Genomic DNA, 20,700 nt, shown 5'->3' with positions numbered 1-20,700 from the left:
GTAGGAACCACAATATTAAAAACAGAAGGAAACAAACCTTTTGTGTGAATGAGTGCAAATGGGGGAGGGAGGTTTTTTTGGGTTGGTGCACTAATTGTAAGTTTATCTTGTGTTTTTTATGTTGATTTAATAAAAAAAAATTAATAAAAAAACAACAAAACGATACCGATAATAAAAAAAACGATACCGATAATTTCCGATATTACATTTTAGAGCATTTATCGGCCGATAATATCGGCCGGCCGATATTATCGGACATCTCTAATCGTGACCCAGCATGAAGTATGATATAGTGTGATGTATCGTGACCCAGCATGAAGTACGATACAGTGTGATGTATCGTGACCCAGCATGAAGTATGATATAGTGTGATGTATCGTGACCCAGCATGAAGTATGATATAGTGTGATGTATCGTGACCCAGCATGAAGTCTGATAGTGTGATGTATCATGACCCAGCATGAAGTATGATATATTGTGATGTATCGTGACCCAGCATTAAGTATGATATAGTGTGATGTATCGTGACCCAGCATGAAGTCTGATAGTGTGATGTATCGTGACCCAGCATGAAGTACGATACAGTGTAATGTATCATGACCCAGCATGAAGTACGATACAGTGTAATGTATCATGACCCAGCATGAAGTACGATACAGTGTAATGTATCATGACCCAGCATGAAGTATGATACAGTGTGACGTATCGTGACCCAGCATGAAGTCTGATACAGTGTGATGTATTGTGACCCAGCATGAAGTACGATACAGTGTAATGTATCATGACCCAGCATGAAATACGATACAGTGTAATGTATCATGACCCAGCATGAAGTACGATACAGTGTAATTTATCATGACCCAGCATGAAGTACGATACAGTGTAATGTATCATGACCCAGCATGAAGTATGATATAGAGTGATGTATCGTGACCCAGCATGAAGTACGATACAGTGTAATGTATCATGACCCAGCATGAAGTATGATATAGTGTGATGTATCGTGACCCAGCATGAAGTATGATATAGTGCAGGGGTGGGCAATTAATTTTTACCGGGGGCCGCATGAGCTACCCGAGCACTGCTGGAGGGCCACATCGACAATATTTCAATAAAATTTTGCTCAATATTATTTTTGATATATACCGTAAGATAAATAATAATAATAATAATAGTAATACTTCAACATAGTGTGTGTAACAGCATTCCATGACTAATATATATAAATTAACATTAATAATAAATGACAGTAAAATAAGCACACGTATGACTGAGGAGTCATAGTGTAACTTTGTGTGGTGTTTGAGTTGTCCGACTTTTTGTGTGGCCTTAAACGCACCAGTGGTTTAGTGGTATGCGTGTTGGTGACAGATGACAAGTTGGTTTTGGCCTGGTTTGTACGGCAGAAAATGACTAGTTTTTCGAGATAGAATTGTTTTACTCATGTTTTTGGTGTGGTTATGTCCGAATATAAACAGTTTTGTTAAATAAAGTGATCGATATAATTCCTGTCCTCGAAGCATCTCGATAGACGTTACAATAATTGAACGGTGTTCAATTGAACGGTGTTGACGAACACCGTTAGGGCCGCTTGTTGTCACTGTCACTCAAAGTTGCATTGCAAAATTACATAGAATAAATATGTTTATTTTGTTTAGAATTCAGATGGGATTTGATTTGGTGCGCGGCATATATTTGCTGCGCGCAGCAGACGCTTGAGCAGTGCGCAATTGCGCAGGCACGCACCTTAGGTGAGGGGACGTTGTTTTGCAGTTCATGTGTTGTTGAAAACACGGCATTCCTCATCAACTTTTCTCTATTTGGCGTCTCGGGTGTAAACCGTGCATCACTTGTCGCTGCATGTGCACCTTCACTCGCAGGTTACACACGGACACACGCCCATAAATAATACTTTTCAAAATAAAAGCAGCACAGTTGTATTGCGCGCACGACATAGATGTTTTTTCAACTTTATTTTGTAATTGCAGTTGTTCACATTCACTCACAATCACGCATACGTCCACACGGAAGTAATACAAATAACGATTTTCAAAACAAAAGCAGCACCGTTGTATTGCACACTCGACATAGATACTTTTTAAAATTTATTTTGTAATTTATAATTGGCCTCACGCGGGCCGGACAGGGACGCACAAAGGGCCGGATGCGGCCCGCGGGCCGCAGAATGCCCAGGTCTGATATAGTGTGATGTATTGTGACCCAGCATGAAGTACGATACAGTGTAATGTATCATGACCCAGTATGAAGTATGATATAGTGTGATGTACCTTCTTGAAGACAGTCTGCAGTGCAGGGTCCAGGTCCTCCTCCACGTGGAAGAGTGGAGGTCTGCTGGAAGATTCCTTGATGGGATCTGGCAGAGCAATGATCCTGCCATCGTCTCCAAACCACTTCAGTCCCTGAACAAAGACCCAGACAAAGGTTGCAAGGGAAGGTAGAAGAGTGGAGTGGCGTCATCCACTCAAGTCACCTCCTCCATCTTCAACATGCGGTTCTCCAGAATGTTCTCATTGGTGCTTGTCACAGGGGGGCGCTGGCCCACATAGAAGCCTTCCTCCTCCAGGTAGCGAGGCGTCACGTTCTCAGGCAGCTTGACTGAGGTGGGCACTACCAGGAGGACAAACAGTCATCTTCTGACAGGAACATGATACCCCTTTGAGAACTTCACTGAGGAGCACTACCAGGAGGACAGGAACATGTAGATCTGCAATTAACTAGATACCTCTTTGAGAACTTGGCGTGTAGAGAAGACCACCGCGTCGCAGAGCGAGTGCTCGGAGCCCGATGTACTCGGCCTTGGTTGTCTCCAGGAAGTCTTTGGACGTTTGCTGTATGACGAAGACGTTACCATCTTCATCTTGCATGAGAGGAGCTTCTTCGTTCTGGCGTCGGGGAGGAAGGAGACAACATTTGGAGTCCTTCTGTGAGCTGCCAATGCTCCCCACCATCTTACATGCTCTTCGTGTTCCTCTTCACCGCCTTCCTCCGCCTCCTCCCTGCTGTCGTCACAGCTCTCTGCGCTCTTCTTCTGCACGCTGGTCTTGCTGGTGCTCTCAGACCGTTCCTCCGGCTCAGGATCAAAGTTGGACGTGAAGAAATTGTAGGCCTCCACGGTGGTCGGGCGCTCCCTCTCCCCCTGAAGAAGAAAGTAATAAGTAGGAACATCATTTTCTTATGTCACAGCCTTACTCCAAAATGGAATACATTTATTTTTCTCCTCAAAAATTCTACACAAAATACCCCATAATGACGTGAAAATGTTTTTTTTAATTATGCAAATGTCCTAAAATTTAACAAAAACTCTACCATCCAGGCCTGATTGGTGGATTGTCCTTCTCAAAGGTTCTCCTCTCTGACAGAGTGACCATTGTCTTGGTCACCTCCCTGACTAGACTAAGATGAATGCAGCTAAGTACAGAGACATCCTGGATGAAAAACCGACGCTTCCCATCCAAGCTGATGAAGGGAAAGATGAATGCAGCAATGTACAGAGACATCCTGGATGAAAAACCGACGCTTCCCATCCAAGCTGATAAAGGGAAAGATGAATGCAGCAATGTACAGAGACATCCTGGATGAAAACAGACGCTTCACATCCAACCTGATAGAGGGAAAGATGAATGCAGCAATGTACAGAGACATCCTGGATGAAAACCAACACATCCTATCCAACCTGATAAAGGGAAAAATGAATGCAGCAATGTACAGAGACATCCTGGATGAAAAACAATGCTTCCCATACAACCTGGTAGAGGGAAAGATAAATGCAGCAATGTACAGAGATATCCTGAATGAAAACCAATGCTTCCCATCCAACCTGATAGAGGGAAAGATGAATGCAGCAATGTACAGAGACGTCCTGGATGAAAACCAATGTTTCCCATACAACCTGATAGAGGGAAAGATAAATGCAGCAATGTACAGAGATATCCTGGATGAAAACCAATGCTTCCCATCCAAACTGATAGAGGGAAAGATGAATGCAGCAATGTACAGAGACATCCTGGATGAAAACCAACGCTTCCCATCCAACCTGACAGAGGGAAAGATGAATGCAGCAAAGTACAGAGACCTCCTGGATGAAAACCAACACTTCCCATCCAACCTGGTAGAGGGAAAGATGAATGCCGCAATGTACAGAGACATCCTGGATGAAAATCAACGGTTCCCGTCCATCCTGACAGAAGGAAAGATGAATGCAGCAATGTACAGAGACATCCTGGATGAAAAACAACGCTACACATCCAACCTGATAGAGGGAAAGATGAATGCAGCAATCTACAAAGACATCCTGGATGAAAACCGACGCTTCCCGTCCAACCTGATAGAGGGAAAGATGAATGCAGCAATGTACGGAGACATCCTGGATGAAAACCAAAACTTCCTATCCATCCTGAAAGAGGGAATGATGAATGCAGCAATGTACAGAGACATCCTGGATGAAAACTGACGCTTTATATCCAACCTGATAGAGGGAATGATGAATGCAGCAATGTACAGAGACATCTTGGATGAAAACCAACGCTTCCCGTCCAACCTGACAGTGGGAAAGATGAATGCAGCAATGTACAGAGACATCCTGGATGAAAACCAATGCTTCCCATCCAAGTTGATAGAGGGAAAGATGAATGCAGCAATGTACAGAGACATTCTGGATGAAAACCGACGCTTCACATCCATCCTGATAGAGGGAAAGATGAATGCAGAAATGTACAAAGACATCCAAGATGAAAACCAAAACTTCCTATCCAACCTTATAGAGGGAAAGATGAATGCAGCAATGTATAGAGACATCCTGGATGAAAACCGACACTTCCCATTCAAGCTGATAAAGGGAAAGATGAATGCAGCAATGTACAGAGACATCCTGGATGAAAACCGACGCTTCACATCCAACCTGATAGAGGGAAAGATGAATGCAGCAATGTACAGAGACATCCTGGATGAAAACCAACACATCCTATCCAACCTGATAAAGGGAAAAATGAATGCAGCAATGTACAGAGACATCCTGGATGAAAACCAATGTTTCCCATACAACATGATAGAGGGAAAGATAAATGCAGCAATGTACAGAGATGTCCTGGATGAAAACCAATGCTTCCCATCCAAACTGATAGAGGGAAAGATGAATGCAGCAATGTACAGAGACATCCTGGATGAAAACCAACGCTTCCCATCCAACCTGACAGAGGGAAAGATGAATGCAGCAATGTAAAGAGACATCCTGGATGACAAACCAATGTTTCCCATACAACCTGATAGAGGGAAAGATAAATGCAGCAATGTACAGAGATATCCTGGATGAAAACCAATGCTTCCCATCCAAACTGATAGAGGGAAAGATGAATGCAGCAATGTACAGAGACATCCTGGATGAAAACCAACGCTTCCCATCCAACCTGACAGAGGGAAAGATGAATGCAGCAAAGTACAGAGACATCCTGGATGAAAACCAACACTTCCCATCCAACGTGGTAGAGGGAAAGATGAATGCCGCAATGTACAGAGACATCCTGGATGAAAATCAACGGTTCCCGTCCATCCTGACAGAAGGAAAGATGAATGCAGCAATGTACAGAGACATCCTGGATGAAAAACAACGCTACACATCCAACCTGACAGAGGGAAAGATGAATGCAGCAAAGTACAGAGACATCCTGGATGAAAACCAACACTTCCCATCCAACCTGGTAGAGGGAAAGATGAATGCCGCAATGTACAGAGACATCCTGGATGAAAATCAACGGTTCCCGTCCATCCTGACAGAAGGAAAGATGAATGCAGCAATGTACAGAGACATCCTGGATGAAAAACAACGCTACACATCCAACCTGACAGAGGGAAAGATGAATGCAGCAAAGTACAGAGACATCCTGGATGAAAACCAACACTTCCCATCCAACCTGGTAGAGGGAAAGATGAATGCCGCAATGTACAGAGACATCCTGGATGAAAATCAACGGTTCCCGTCCATCCTGACAGAAGGAAAGATGAATGCAGCAATGTACAGAGACATCCTGGATGAAAAACAACGCTACACATCCAACCTGATAGAGGGAAAGATGAATGCAGCAATCTACAGAGACATCCTGGATGAAAACCGACGCTTCCCGTCCAACCTGATAGAGGGAAAGATGAATGCAGCAATGTACGGAGACATCCTGGATGAAAACCAAAACTTCCTATCCATCCTGAAAGAGGAAATGATGAATGCAGCAATGTACAGAGACAGCCTGGATGAAAACTGACGCTTTATATCCAACCTGGTAGAGGGAATGATGAATGCAGCAATGTACAGAGACATCTTGGATGAAAACCAACGCTTCCCGTCCAACCTGACAGTGGGAAAGATGAATGCAGCAATGTACAGAGACATCCTGGATGAAAACCAATGCTTCCCATCCAAGTTGATAGAGGAAAAGATGAATGCAGCAATGTACAGAGACATTCTGGATGAAAACCGACGCTTCACATCCATCCTGGTAGAGGGAAAGATGAATGCAGCAATGTACAAAGACATCCAAGATAAAAACCAAAACTTCCTATCCAACCTTATAGAGGGAAAGATGAATGCAGCAATGTACAGAGACATCCTGGATGAAAACCAACGCTTCCCATCCAAGCTGATAGAGGGAAAGATGAATGCAGCAATGTACAAAGACATCCTAGATAAAAACCAAAACTTCCTATCCAACCTGATAGAGGGAAAGATGAATGCAGCAATGTACAGAGACATCCTGGATGAAAACCAACGCTTCCCATCCAAGCTGATAGAGGGAAAGATGAATGCAGCAATGTACAGAGACATCCTGGATAAAAGCCAAAACTTCACATCCACCCTGATAGAGAGAAAGATGAATGCAGCAATGTACAGAGACATCCTGAAAGAGGAATGAGAGAAAGTGCCCAAAGATAGGTGTGCCAAGTTTGTGGCATCGTGTCCAAAAAGACTAGAGGTGGAATTTCTGCCAAAGGTGCATCAACTAAGTATTTAGCAAATGATCTGAATATTTATCTACATGTCATTATTGACTTTTTAAAATTAATTAGCAAATTCACAATGAAAAAAACCTTTCCACGTTGTCATGATGGGGTCTTGTGTGTAGAATGTTGAGGACACAAATGAATGTAGAATGAAGCTCCAGATGTTTGATATTGATCTTCAGAGTTTGTAAATGGTGCTACTAGTCATGGCATCTTACAACTAGTCATGGCATCTTACAACTAGTCCGTGACATCTTACTACTAGTCATGACATCTTACAACTAGTCATGACATATTACAACTAGTCCGTGACATCTTACAACTAGTCATGACATCTTACAACTAGTCATGACATCTTACAACTAGTCTGTGACATCTTACTACTAGTCATGACATCTTACAACTAGTCATGACATCTTACAACTAGTCTGTGACATCTTACTACTAGTCATGACATCGTACAACTAGTCTGTGACATCTTACTACTAGTCATGACATCTTACAACTAGTCATGACATCTTATAACTAGTCCGTGACATCTTACAACTAGTCCGTGACATCTTACAACTAGTCATGACATCTTACAACTAGTCATGACATATTACTACTAGTCATGACATCTTACAACTAGTCTGTGACATCTTACTACTAGTCATGACATCTTACTACAAGTCATGACATCTTACAACTAGTCATGACATCTTACTACTAGTCATGACATCTTACAACTAGTCCGTGACATCTTACTACAAGTCATGACATCTTACAACTAGTCATGACATCTTACAACTAGTCCGTGACATCTTACAACTAGTCCGTGACATCTTACTACTAGTCATGACATCTTACTACAAGTCATGACATCTTACAACTAGTCATGACATCTTACAACTAGTCTGTGACATCTTACAACTAGTCATGACATCTTACAACTAGTCATGACATCTTACTACTAGTCATGACATCTTACTACAAGTCATGACATCTTACAACTAGTCATGACATCTTACTACAAGTCATGACATCTTACAACTAGTCATGACATCTTACAACTAGTCATGGCATCTTACAACTAGTCCGTGACATCTTACAACTAGTCATGACATCTTACAACTAGTCATGACATCTTACTATAAGTCATGACATCTTACAACTAGTCATGGCCTCTTACAACTAGTCTGTGACATCTTACAACTAGTCTTGACATCTTACTACTAGTCATGACATCTTACAACTAGTCTGTGACATCTTACTACTAGTCATGACATCTTACAACTAGTCATGACATCTTACTACAAGTCATGACATCTTAGAACTAGTCATGGCATCTTACAACTAGTCATGACATCGTACTACTAGTCTGTGACATCTTACAACTAGTCATGACATCTTACTACTAGTCATGACATCTTACAACTAGTCATGACATCTTACAACTAGTCATGGCATCTTACAACTAGTCCGTGACATCTTACAACTAGTCATGACATCTTACGACTAGTCATGACATCTTACTACTAGTCATGACATCTTACAACTAGTCATGACATCTTACTACAAGTCATGACATCTTACAACTAGTCATGACATCTTACTACTAGTCTGTGACATCTTACAACTAGTCATGACATCTTACTACAAGTCATGACATCTTAAAACTAGTCATGACATCTTACAACTAGTCCGTGACATCTTACTACTAGTCATGACATCTTACAACTAGTCATGCCATCTTAAAACTAGTCATGACATCTTACTACAAGTCATGACATCTTACAACTAGTCATGACATCTTACAACTAGTCCGTGACATCTTACTACTAGTCATGACATCTTACAACTAGTCCGTGACATCTTACTACTAGTCATGACATCTTACTACAAGTCATAACATCTTACAACTAGTCATGACATCTTACTACTAGTCATGACATCTTACAACAAGTCTGTGACATCTTACAACTAGTCATGACATCTTACTACAAGTCATGACATCTTACTACTAGTCATGACATCTTACTACTAGTCATGACATCTTACAACTAGTCCGTGACATCTTACTACAAGTCATGACATCTTACAACTAGTCATGACATCTTACAACTAGTCCGTGACATCTTACTACAAGTCATGACATCTTACAACTAGTCCGTGACATCTTACTACAAGTCATGACATCTTACAACTAGTCCGTGACATCTTACTACTAGTCATGACATCTTACAACTAGTCCGTGACATCTTACAACTAGTCATGACATCTTACTACTAGTCATGACATCTTACTACTAGTCCGTGACATCTTACTACAAGTCATGACATCTTACAACTAGTCCGTGACATCTTACTACTAGTCATGACATCTTACAACTAGCCCGTGACATCTTACTACTAGTCATGACATCTTACAACTAGCCCGTGACATCTTACTACAAGTCATGACATCTTACAACTAGTCTGTGACATCTTACTACTAGTCATGACATCTTACAACTAGTCCGTGACATCTTACTACTAGTCATGACATCTTACAACTAGCCCGTGACATCTTACTACTAGTCATGACATCTTACAACTAGCCCGTGACATCTTACTACAAGTCATGACATCTTACAACTAGTCCGTGACATCTTACTACAAGTCATGACATCTTACAACTAGCCCGTGACATCTTACTACTAGTCATGACATCTTACAACTAGCCCGTGACATCTTACTACAAGTCATGACATCTTACAACTAGTCCGTGACATCTTACTACTAGTCATGACATCTTACAACTAGCCCGTGACATCTTACTACAAGTCATGACATCTTACAACTAGTCCGTGACATCTTACTACTAGTCCGTGACATCTTACTACTAGTCTGTGACATCTTACTACTAGTCCGTGACATCTTACAACTAGTCATGACATCTTACAACTAGTCATGACATCTTACAACTAGTCCGTGACATCTTACTACTAGTCATGACATCTTACAACTAGTCATGCCATCTTAAAACTAGTCATGACATCTTACTACAAGTCATGACATCTTACAACTAGTCATGACATCTTACAACTAGTCCGTGACATCTTACTACTAGTCATGACATCTTACAACTAGTCCGTGACATCTTACTACTAGTCATGACATCTTACTACAAGTCATAACATCTTACAACTAGTCATGACATCTTACTACTAGTCATGACATCTTACAACTAGTCCGTGACATCTTACTACAAGTCATGACATCTTACAACTAGTCCGTGACATCTTACTACAAGTCATGACATCTTACAACTAGTCCGTGACATCTTACTACTAGTCATGACATCTTACAACTAGTCCGTGACATCTTACAACTAGTCCGTGACATCTTACAACTAGTCATGACATCTTACTACTAGTCATGACATCTTACTACTAGTCCGTGACATCTTACTACAAGTCATGACATCTTACAACTAGTCCGTGACATCTTACTACTAGTCATGACATCTTAAAACTAGCCCGTGACATCTTACTACTAGTCATGACATCTTACAACTAGCCCGTGACATCTTACTACAAGTCATGACATCTTACAACTAGTCCGTGACATCTTACTACTAGTCATGACATCTTACAACTAGTCCGTGACATCTTACTACTAGTCATGACATCTTACAACTAGCCCGTGACATCTTACTACTAGTCATGACATCTTACAACTAGCCCGTGACATCTTACTACAAGTCATGACATCTTACAACTAGTCCGTGACATCTTACTACTAGTCATGACATCTTACAACTAGCCCGTGACATCTTACTACTAGTCATGACATCTTACAACTAGCCCGTGACATCTTACTACAAGTCATGACATCTTACAACTAGTCCGTGACATCTTACTACTAGTCATGACATCTTACAACTAGCCCGTGACATCTTACTACAAGTCATGACATCTTACAACTAGTCCGTGACACCTTACTACTAGTCCGTGACATCTTACTACTAGTCTGTGACATCTTACTACTAGTCCGTGACATCTTACAACTAGTCATGACATCTTACAACTAGTCCGTGACATCTTACTACTAGTCATGACATCTTACAACTAGTCATGCCATCTTAAAACTAGTCATGACATCTTACTACAAGTCATGACATCTTACAACTAGTCATGACATCTTACAACTAGTCCGTGACATCTTACTACTAGTCATGACATCTTACAACTAGTCCGTGACATCTTACTACTAGTCATGACATCTTACTACAAGTCATAACATCTTACAACTAGTCATGACATCTTACTACTAGTCATGACATCTTACAACAAGTCTGTGACATCTTACAACTAGTCATGACATCTTACTACAAGTCATGACATCTTACTACTAGTCATGACATCTTACTACTAGTCATGACATCTTACTACTAGTCATGACATCTTACAACTAGTCCGTGACATCTTACTACAAGTCATGACATCTTACAACTAGTCATGACATCTTACAACTAGTCCGTGACATCTTACTACAAGTCATGACATCTTACAACTAGTCCGTGACATCTTACTACAAGTCATGACATCTTACAACTAGTCCGTGACATCTTACTACTAGTCATGACATCTTACAACTAGTCCGTGACATCTTACAACTAGTCATGACATCTTACTACTAGTCATGACATCTTACTACTAGTCCGTGACATCTTACTACAAGTCATGACATCTTACAACTAGTCCGTGACATCTTACTACTAGTCATGACATCTTACAACTAGCCCGTGACATCTTACTACTAGTCATGACATCTTACAACTAGCCCGTGACATCTTACTACAAGTCATGACATCTTACAACTAGTCCGTGACATCTTACTACTAGTCATGACATCTTACAACTAGTCCGTGACATCTTACTACTAGTCATGACATCTTACAACTAGCCCGTGACATCTTACTACTAGTCATGACATCTTACAACTAGCCCGTGACATCTTACTACAAGTCATGACATCTTACAACTAGTCCGTGACATCTTACTACTAGTCATGACATCTTACAACTAGCCCGTGACATCTTACTACTAGTCATGACATCTTACAACTAGCCCGTGACATCTTACTACAAGTCATGACATCTTACAACTAGTCCGTGACATCTTACTACAAGTCATGACATCTTACTACTAGTCATGACATCTTACAACTAGTCCGTGACATCTTACCACTAGTCATGACATCTTACTACTAGTCATGACATCTTACAACTAGTCTGTGACATCTTACTACTAGTCATGACATCTTACTACTAGTCATGACATGTTACAACTTGTCCGTGACATCTTACTACTAGTCATGACATCTTACAACTAGTCTGTGACATCTTACAACTAGTCATAACATCTTACTACTAGTCATGACATCTTACTACAAGTCATGACATCTTACAACTAGTCATGACATCTTACAACTAGTCCGTGACATCTTACAACTATTCATGACATCTTACAACTAGTCCATGACATCTTACAAATAGTCATGACATATTACAACTAGTCATGACATCTTACTACTAGTCATGACATCTTACTACAAGTCATGACATCTTACTTCTAGTCATGACATCTTACTTCTAGTCATGACATCTTACAACTAGTCATGACATCTTACTACAAGTCATGACATCTTACTTCTAGTCATGACATCTTACAACTAGTCATGACATCTTACTACAAGTCATGACATCTTACAACTAGTCATGACATCTTACTACTAGTCATGACATCTTACAACAAGTCATGACATCTTACTACTAGTCCGTGACATCGTACTACTAGTCATGACATCTTACAACTAGTCATGGCATCTTACAACTAGTCTGTGACATCTTACTACTAGTCTGTGACATCTTACTACAAGTCATGACATCTTACAACTAGTCCATGACATCTTACAACTAGTCTGTGACATCTTACTACAAGTCATGACATCTTACAACTAGTCTGTGACATCTTACTACTAGTCATGACATCTTACTACAAGTCATGACATCTTACTACAAGTCATGACATCTTACAACTAGTCCGTGACATCTTACAACTAGCCATGACATCTTACTAGTAGTCATGACATCTTACTACTAGTCATGACATCTTACTACTAGTCTGGCAGCATCCTGGAAGGTGACCCTGGTGCTGATGTCCTGAGGGACTTGGAAGGTTCCATCCTGGTCCTGCAAGAGTTACACATGTTAGCAGGTCTCTGTCACGTGTCCTCCACAGGAGACTGGTCTTCACCTCGCTGTGGAACCTGGTGAGGGTGTGTCTGTCTCGGAGACTCTGCAGGCGACTGACGGCCACCTCGCCCAACTCCTGCAGCTGGAGACTCTGGCCCTGAGACTGGAACACAAGGACCATGAAGACTCTCCTCCTTGCAGGCAAACTTCTGCTGGTCTCACCCGGGCCGCTCTCAGCTTCTCCTCCAAGCGGCGCGTCACGAAGCGTTCAAACTGATGCGGGCCTCGGCTCTTTGGACCTGTGGAGGTGAGACCTGGATGATATCAGTGCCTTCACAGGGTCCAGGACCTGGACCACAGGATAGTCCAGGCAGATATTCAGGATTTGACCACATGGGACATCTGGGTCCCATGTGGTCAACGTAAACATGCTAACTAGGGATGTCCGATAATGGCTTTTTTGCCGATATCAGATATTCCGATATTGTCCAACTCTTAATTACCGATACCGATATCAACCGATACCGATATATACAGTCGTGGAATTAACACATTATTATGCCTAATTTGGACAACCAGGTATGGTGAAGATAAGGTCCTTTTTTTAAAAATGAATAAAATAAAATAACTATATTAAAAACATTTTCTTGAATAAAAAAGAAAGTAAAACAATATAAAAACAGTTACATAGAAACTAGTAATTAATGAAAATGAGTGAAATTAACTGTTAAAGGTTAGTACTATTAGTGGACCAGCAGCACGCACAATCATGTGTGCTTACGGACTGTATCCCTTGCAGACTGTATTGATATATAATGTAGGAACCAGAATATTAATAACAGAAATAAACAAGTGTATCTTGTGTTTTTTATGTTGCTTTAATTAAAAAAACCAAAACATAAATAATTAAACGATACCGATAATAAAAAAAAAACGATACCGATAATTTTCGATATTACATTTTAGAGCATTTATGTTTATGTTAGCTAATTTTGCAACCGTTTACCCTCGAGTCATAACTTGGTGACACTTGTTAACTGCTAGCATGCTAACGTTAGCATGCTAGCATACTACACATTAACATGCTAACTAAGTTTTTTTCTCCAATTAGACAGCCATACACTTTACAGTCATATAACTTGGTATGTGACACATGCTAACTGATAGCATGCTAACGTTAGCTTGCTAGCATGCTAAAATTAGCATGCAATTTTTTTCTTTAGCTAGTTTTGCAACAGTTTACTCCAGTTATATAACTTGGTATGTGGCACTTGTTAACTGCTAGCATGCTAATATTAGCATGCTAACATACTTGCTAGCATACTAACATTAAGCATGCTAGCATACTAACATTAGCATGCTAACTTTCAATTTTTACTCGAGACAGCCATACACCTTACAATCATATAACTTGGTATGTGACACACGCTAACTGATAGCATGCTAACGTTAGCTTGCTAGCATGCTAAAATGAGCATGCAATTTTTTTGCAACAGTTTACCCCAGTTATACAACTTGGTCCGTGGCACTTGTTAACTGCTAGCATGCTAATATTAGCATGCTAGCATACTTGCTAGCATACTAACTTTTTTGCCAACTTTACGTTTTATTCTCTAATCAAAAAGCCATACACCTTACAGTCATATAACTTGGTATGTGACACATGCTAACTGATAGCATGCTAACGTTAGCTTGCTAGCATGCTAAAATTGACATGCTAACTTTTTGAGCTCGTTTTGCAACCGTTTACCCCAGGGTCATAGAACTTGGTACGTGACACTTGTTAACACTTAGCATGCAAACGATAGCATGCTAGCAAGCTCACTTAAGCATGCTAACTTTTTCATCTAATTTTACACTTTTTTCCTCTATTTCCACAGCCATACACCTTACAGCCGTGTTACTTGAAATGTGACACATGTTAAAGGCCTACTGAAATTAATTTTTTTTATTTAAACGGGAATAGCAGATCCATTCTATGTGTCATACTTGATCATTTCGCGATATTGCCATATTTTTGCTGAAAGGATTTAGTAGAGAAAATCGACGATAAAGATCGCAACTTTTGCTCGCTGATAAAAAAAAGCCTTGCCTGTAGCGGAAGTAGCGTGACGTCACAGGAGCTAGTATTCCTCACAATTCCCCGTTGTTTACAATGGAGCGAGAGAGATTTGGACCGAGAAAGTGACGATTACCCCATTAATTTGAGCGAGGATGAAAGATTCGTAGATGAGGAACGTTACAGTGAAGGACTTGAGAGGCAGTGATGGACGTATCTTTTTTCGCTCTGACCGTAACTTAGGTACAAGCTGGCTCATTGGATTCCACACTCTCTCCTTTTTCTATTGTGTATCACAGATTTGTATTTTAAACCACCTCAGATACTATATCCTCTTGAAAATGAGAGTCGAGAACGCGAAATGGACATTCACAGTGACTGAACATGTAAATACATGATTAATAATATCCAGCTTAGCGAAGCTAAAAAAATAGAAGCTAACCTAGCTACGTAGCCAACGTGATAGCATCAGTCTCAAATGCAGATAGAAACTAAATTAAAAAAACCCCTGACTGGATGGATGGACAGAAGATCAAAAATACTATTAAACCATGAACATGTAAATACACGATTAATAATATCCAGCTTTGCGAAGCTAAAAAAATAGAAGCTAACCTAGCTACGTAGCCAACGTGATAGCATCAGTCTCAAATGCAGATAGAAACTAAATTAAAAAAACCCCTGACTGGATGGATGGACAGAAGATCAAAAATACTATTAAACCATGAACATGTAAATACACGATTAATAATATCCAGCTTTGCGAAGCTAAAAAAATAGAAGCTAACCTAGCAACGTAGCCAACGTGATAGCATCAGTCTCAAATGCAGATAGAAACTAAATTTAAAAAAACCCTGACTGGATGGATAGACAGAAGATCAAAAGTACTATTAAACCATGAACATGTAAATACACGATTAATAATATCCAGCTTAGCGAAGCTAAAAAAATAGAAGCTAACCTAGCTACGTAGCCAACGTGATAGCATCAGTCTCAAATGCAGATAGAAACGAAATTAAAAAAAAACCTGACTGGATGGATAGACAGAAGATCAAAAATACTATTAAACCATGAACATGTAAATACACGATTAATAATATTCAGCTTTGCGAAGCTAAAAAAATAGAAGCTAACCTAGCAACGTAGCCAACGTGATAGCATCAGTCTCAAATACAGATAGAAACTAAATAAAAAAAAACCTGACTGGATGGATAGACAGAAGATCAAAAATACTATTAAACCATGAACATGTAAATACACGATTAATAATATTCAGCTTTGCGAAGCTAAAAAAATAGAAGCTAACCTAGCAACGTAGCCAACGTGATAGCATCAGTCTCAAATACAGATAGAAACTAAATAAAAAAAAACCCTGACTGGATGGATAGACAGAAGATCAAAAATACTATTAAACCATGAACATGTAAATACACGATAAATAATATTCAGCTTTGCGAAGCTAAAAAAATAGAAGCTAACCTAGCAACGTAGCCAACGTGATAGCATCAGTCTCAAATGCAGATAGAAACTAAATTAAAAAACCCTGACTGGATGGATAGACAGAAGATCAAAAATACTATTAAACCATGAACATGTAAATACACGATTAATAATATTCAGCTTGGCGAAGCTAAAAAAACAGAAGCTAACTTAGATGCGGCGGCAGGCTTACTCACTGTAGTGCGTCTGCTATCCTGCTCAAAACACAACACAACCTCCTGGTGTTGGTGTTGCTGTAGTCCGCCGCTCCACCGATCGCACCTACAACTTTCTTCTTCGCAGTCTCCATTGTCCATTAAACAAATTGCAAAAGATTCACCAACACAGATGTCCAGAATACTGTGGAATTTTGTCGAAGAAAACAGAGGTATTTGAATTGGGTCCAAACACTTCCCTTGCCCTCGTGACGTCACGCGCATACGTCATCATACCGCAACGTTTTCAAGCGGAAGATTCCTGGGAAGTTTAAAATTGCACTTTATAAGTTAACCCGGCCGTATTGGCATGTGTTGCAATGTTAAGATTTCATCATTGATATATAAACTATCAGACTGCGTGGTCGCTAGTAGTGCCTTTCAGTAGGCCTTTAACTGTTAGCATGCCATCGTTAGCACACATGCTAAAATGTTAGCATTTTAATGTAAGCATGCTAACATTTTAGGCTAGCTCTGTAGCTCATTTTGTACAGTCAGACCTAAAACTCTCGGATTCAGACACTCGGCACCATCTTCAAAGTCTGGCGGCTTCTGACGACCCCCGGCCAGAGATAGCAGGCCCATCAAAATGTTCTAGTTTTTATTTCAATCTTCTAAAATTGTTCTTTGAGTGCAATTAGAACTATATGTTCAATGTAGTTTAAGATGTTTTGTTAAAATGAAGCCAAAAATGTCATTTTTTTGTGGTCCCCTTTATTTTGAAAAGTATTGGTACCGGTACCAAAATAGGGACAACACTAATAATACAATCTAAATCAGTATTTACCTGCCAGGGATCCAGCTGCAGTCCTCTTGGCTGATCCTTCATCTTCAGCCACTTTGGAGATGTCCTCCACACCTTCAGCAGGGGACCTCAGGGCTGGAGACTCTTCTAGAAGCTAGCATACAACAAGAATTTAAACACACACACACACAAAATGCAAAAGTCAGTACTATGGACCGACCTTTTTCTTCCTCATCTGTCTCTGGGCCTTCAAGGAGCGCCTCAGGGTCTCGGCAGGGTCTTCGTGGCTGCTTTGAGGTTCCTGCTGCAGAAGGAGTGAGGTCAGAAGAACAACTGGAAGGTAGCAGAAGAAAGAAGACGCTGACCTCCATAGTTGCCGGTGGCGCCTCCTCGCTCACACTGGCGGACGCGACGAGAGCCTGGAGAGCACAGGAATATTATTTGTTTCCTAAGTGAACATGTCGAGTCATGTTGACCCCACGCACGCACACGCCGTCCTTGTGTTTTGTCAAAGTGTGAAGAAACATGGAGGGAACAAGAACATGGAACACAACACGCACAAAGAATGTCCAAATCAGTGAGGTAGTGAAGAAAAGAAGTTGTACTTTTCTTCAGGAATGACATCTGGAATGATGGTGAGGGCATCAATTAGTCCGTTAGCATGTTAGCATGAGTTTGTATGTCTCTGTTACGTCTGAGTACTCTTTGGATGTTCTCCTGCTGCTTGTTATTCTGCCTTCCTCCTACCTTATACTCACAAAACATGCTTGTTATGTTCATTGTGTCATTAAAACATGCTTGTTATGTTCATTGTGTCATTAAAACATGCATGTTATGTTCATTGTGTCATTAAAACATGCATGTTATTCTCATTGTGTCATTAAAACATGCATGTTATGTTCATTGTGTCATTAAAACATGCATGTTATGTTCATTGTGTCATTAAAACATGCATGTTATGTACATTGTGTCATTAAAACATGCATGTTATGTTCATTGTGTCATTAAAACATGCATGTTATGCTCATTGTGTAATTAAAACATGCATGTTATGTACATTGTGTCATTAAAACATGTATTTTATGTTCATTGTGTCATTAAAACATGCATGTTATGTTCATTGTGTCATTAAAACATGCATGTTATGTTCATTGTGTCATTAAAACATGCATGTTATGTACATTGTGTCATTAAAACATGCATGTTATGTTCATTGTGTCATTAAAACATGCATGCTATGTACATTGTGTCATTAAAACATGCATGTTATGTTCATTGTGTCATTAAAACATGCATGTTATGTTGATAGTGTCATTAAAACATGCATGTTATGCACATTGTGTCATTAAAACATGCATGTTATGTACATTGTGTCATTAAAACATGCATGTTATGCACATTGTGTCATTAAAACATGCATGTTATGTACATTGTGTCATTAAAACATGCATGTTATGTTCATTGTGTCATTAAAACATGCATGTTATGTTGATTGTGTCGTTAAAACATGCATGTTATGTTCATTGTGTCATTAAAACATGCATTTTATGTTCATTGTGTCATTAAAACATGCTTGTTATGTTGATTGTGTCATTAAAACATGCATGTTATGTTGATTGTGTCATTAAAACATGCATGTTATGCTCATTGTGTCATTAAAACATGCATGGTATGTACATTGTAACATTACACACACACACACACACACACACACACACACACACACACACACACACACACACACACACAACATAACATACATACACACGTACACTAATGTGTGCGCGCACACACTCACACGTATATTTATACACATTCATACATACACATACTGTATATGTATACGTATATATATATATATGTATATATAAATACACATATGTAGATGTATATGTATATATATACACATACATAGTACACATATACTGTATGTATACGTATGTATGTATATATATATATATATATATATATATATATATATATATATATATATATGTACACACACACACACATAAATAAATACATCCATATGTAAACGTATATATATATATATATATATACAAACACATACATACACACATTCACATGTGTGTATACATATGTACACATATGTACTGTATATTATATACAGTATACATACACATATATATACACAGATACATATATATGTTATATACATTGTAGCATACTAATATATATATATATATATATATATATATATATATATATATATATATATATATATATATATATATATATATATATATATATATGTGTGTGTGTGTGTGTGTGTGTGTTATGTTTTTTGTTACATATGTGTGCATCCTTCAGTGTTTACAGGACACATAGTTTAAGTGTATACTTGTAAGTGTGCATCATTCAGTGTTTACAGGACATAGTTTAAGTGTGTACTTGTAAGTGGGCATTATTCAGTGTCTACAGGACATAGTTTAAGTGTGTACTTGTAAGTGTGCATCATTCAGTGTTTACAGGACATAGTTTACGTGTGTACTAGTAAGTGTGCATCCTTCAGTGTTTACAAGACAGTTTAAGTGTGTGCTTGTAAGTGTGCATTCTTCAGTGTTTACAGGACATAGTTTAAGTGTGTACTTGTAAGTGTGCATCCTTCAGTGTTTACAGGACATAGTTTAAGTGTGTACTTGTAAGTGTGCATCATTCAGTGTTTACAGGACATAGTTTACGTGTGTACTTGTAAGTGTGCATCCTTCAGTGTTTACAAGACATAGTTTAAGTGTGTACTTGTAAGTGTGCATCCTTCAGTGTTTACAGGACATAGTTTAAGTGTGTACTTGTAAGTGTGCATCCTTCAGTGTTTACAGGACACATAGTTTAAGTGTGTACTTGTAAGTGTGCATCATTCAGTGTTTACAGGACATAGTTTAAGTGTGTACATGTAAGTGTGCATCATTCAGTGTTTACATGACAGTTTAAGTGTGTACTTGTAAGTGTGCATC

At 39.4% G+C, this 20,700-nt stretch overlaps 1 protein-coding gene across 1 annotated transcript in view; it reads right to left on the bottom strand.

Annotated features, from left to right (window-relative positions):
• Positions 1-20,700, bottom strand: part of LOC133644381 (coiled-coil and C2 domain-containing protein 2A-like) — a 104,117-nt gene that overhangs the window by 82,572 nt on the left and 845 nt on the right. Inside the window, exons 3-12 of the mRNA XM_062038801.1 lie at positions 18,091-18,144; positions 17,946-18,029; positions 17,768-17,879; positions 13,450-13,526; positions 13,289-13,390; positions 13,150-13,224; positions 2,975-3,157; positions 2,744-2,903; positions 2,492-2,628; positions 2,289-2,420 (exon numbers count right to left, since the gene is read on the bottom strand). Coding sequence (XP_061894785.1) covers positions 2,289-2,420; positions 2,492-2,628; positions 2,744-2,903; positions 2,975-3,157; positions 13,150-13,224; positions 13,289-13,390; positions 13,450-13,526; positions 17,768-17,879; positions 17,946-18,029; positions 18,091-18,144 — 1,116 coding nt within the window. The remainder of the gene's footprint in view (positions 1-2,288; positions 2,421-2,491; positions 2,629-2,743; positions 2,904-2,974; positions 3,158-13,149; positions 13,225-13,288; positions 13,391-13,449; positions 13,527-17,767; positions 17,880-17,945; positions 18,030-18,090; positions 18,145-20,700) is intronic.

The sequence above is a fragment of the Entelurus aequoreus genome, linkage group LG27, assembly GCF_033978785.1.
Source record: "Entelurus aequoreus isolate RoL-2023_Sb linkage group LG27, RoL_Eaeq_v1.1, whole genome shotgun sequence".
NCBI lineage: Eukaryota > Metazoa > Chordata > Actinopteri > Syngnathiformes > Syngnathidae > Entelurus > Entelurus aequoreus.
The sequence above is the reverse complement of the archived record's forward strand: the minus strand, read 5'-3'. Positions and strand labels throughout refer to the sequence as shown.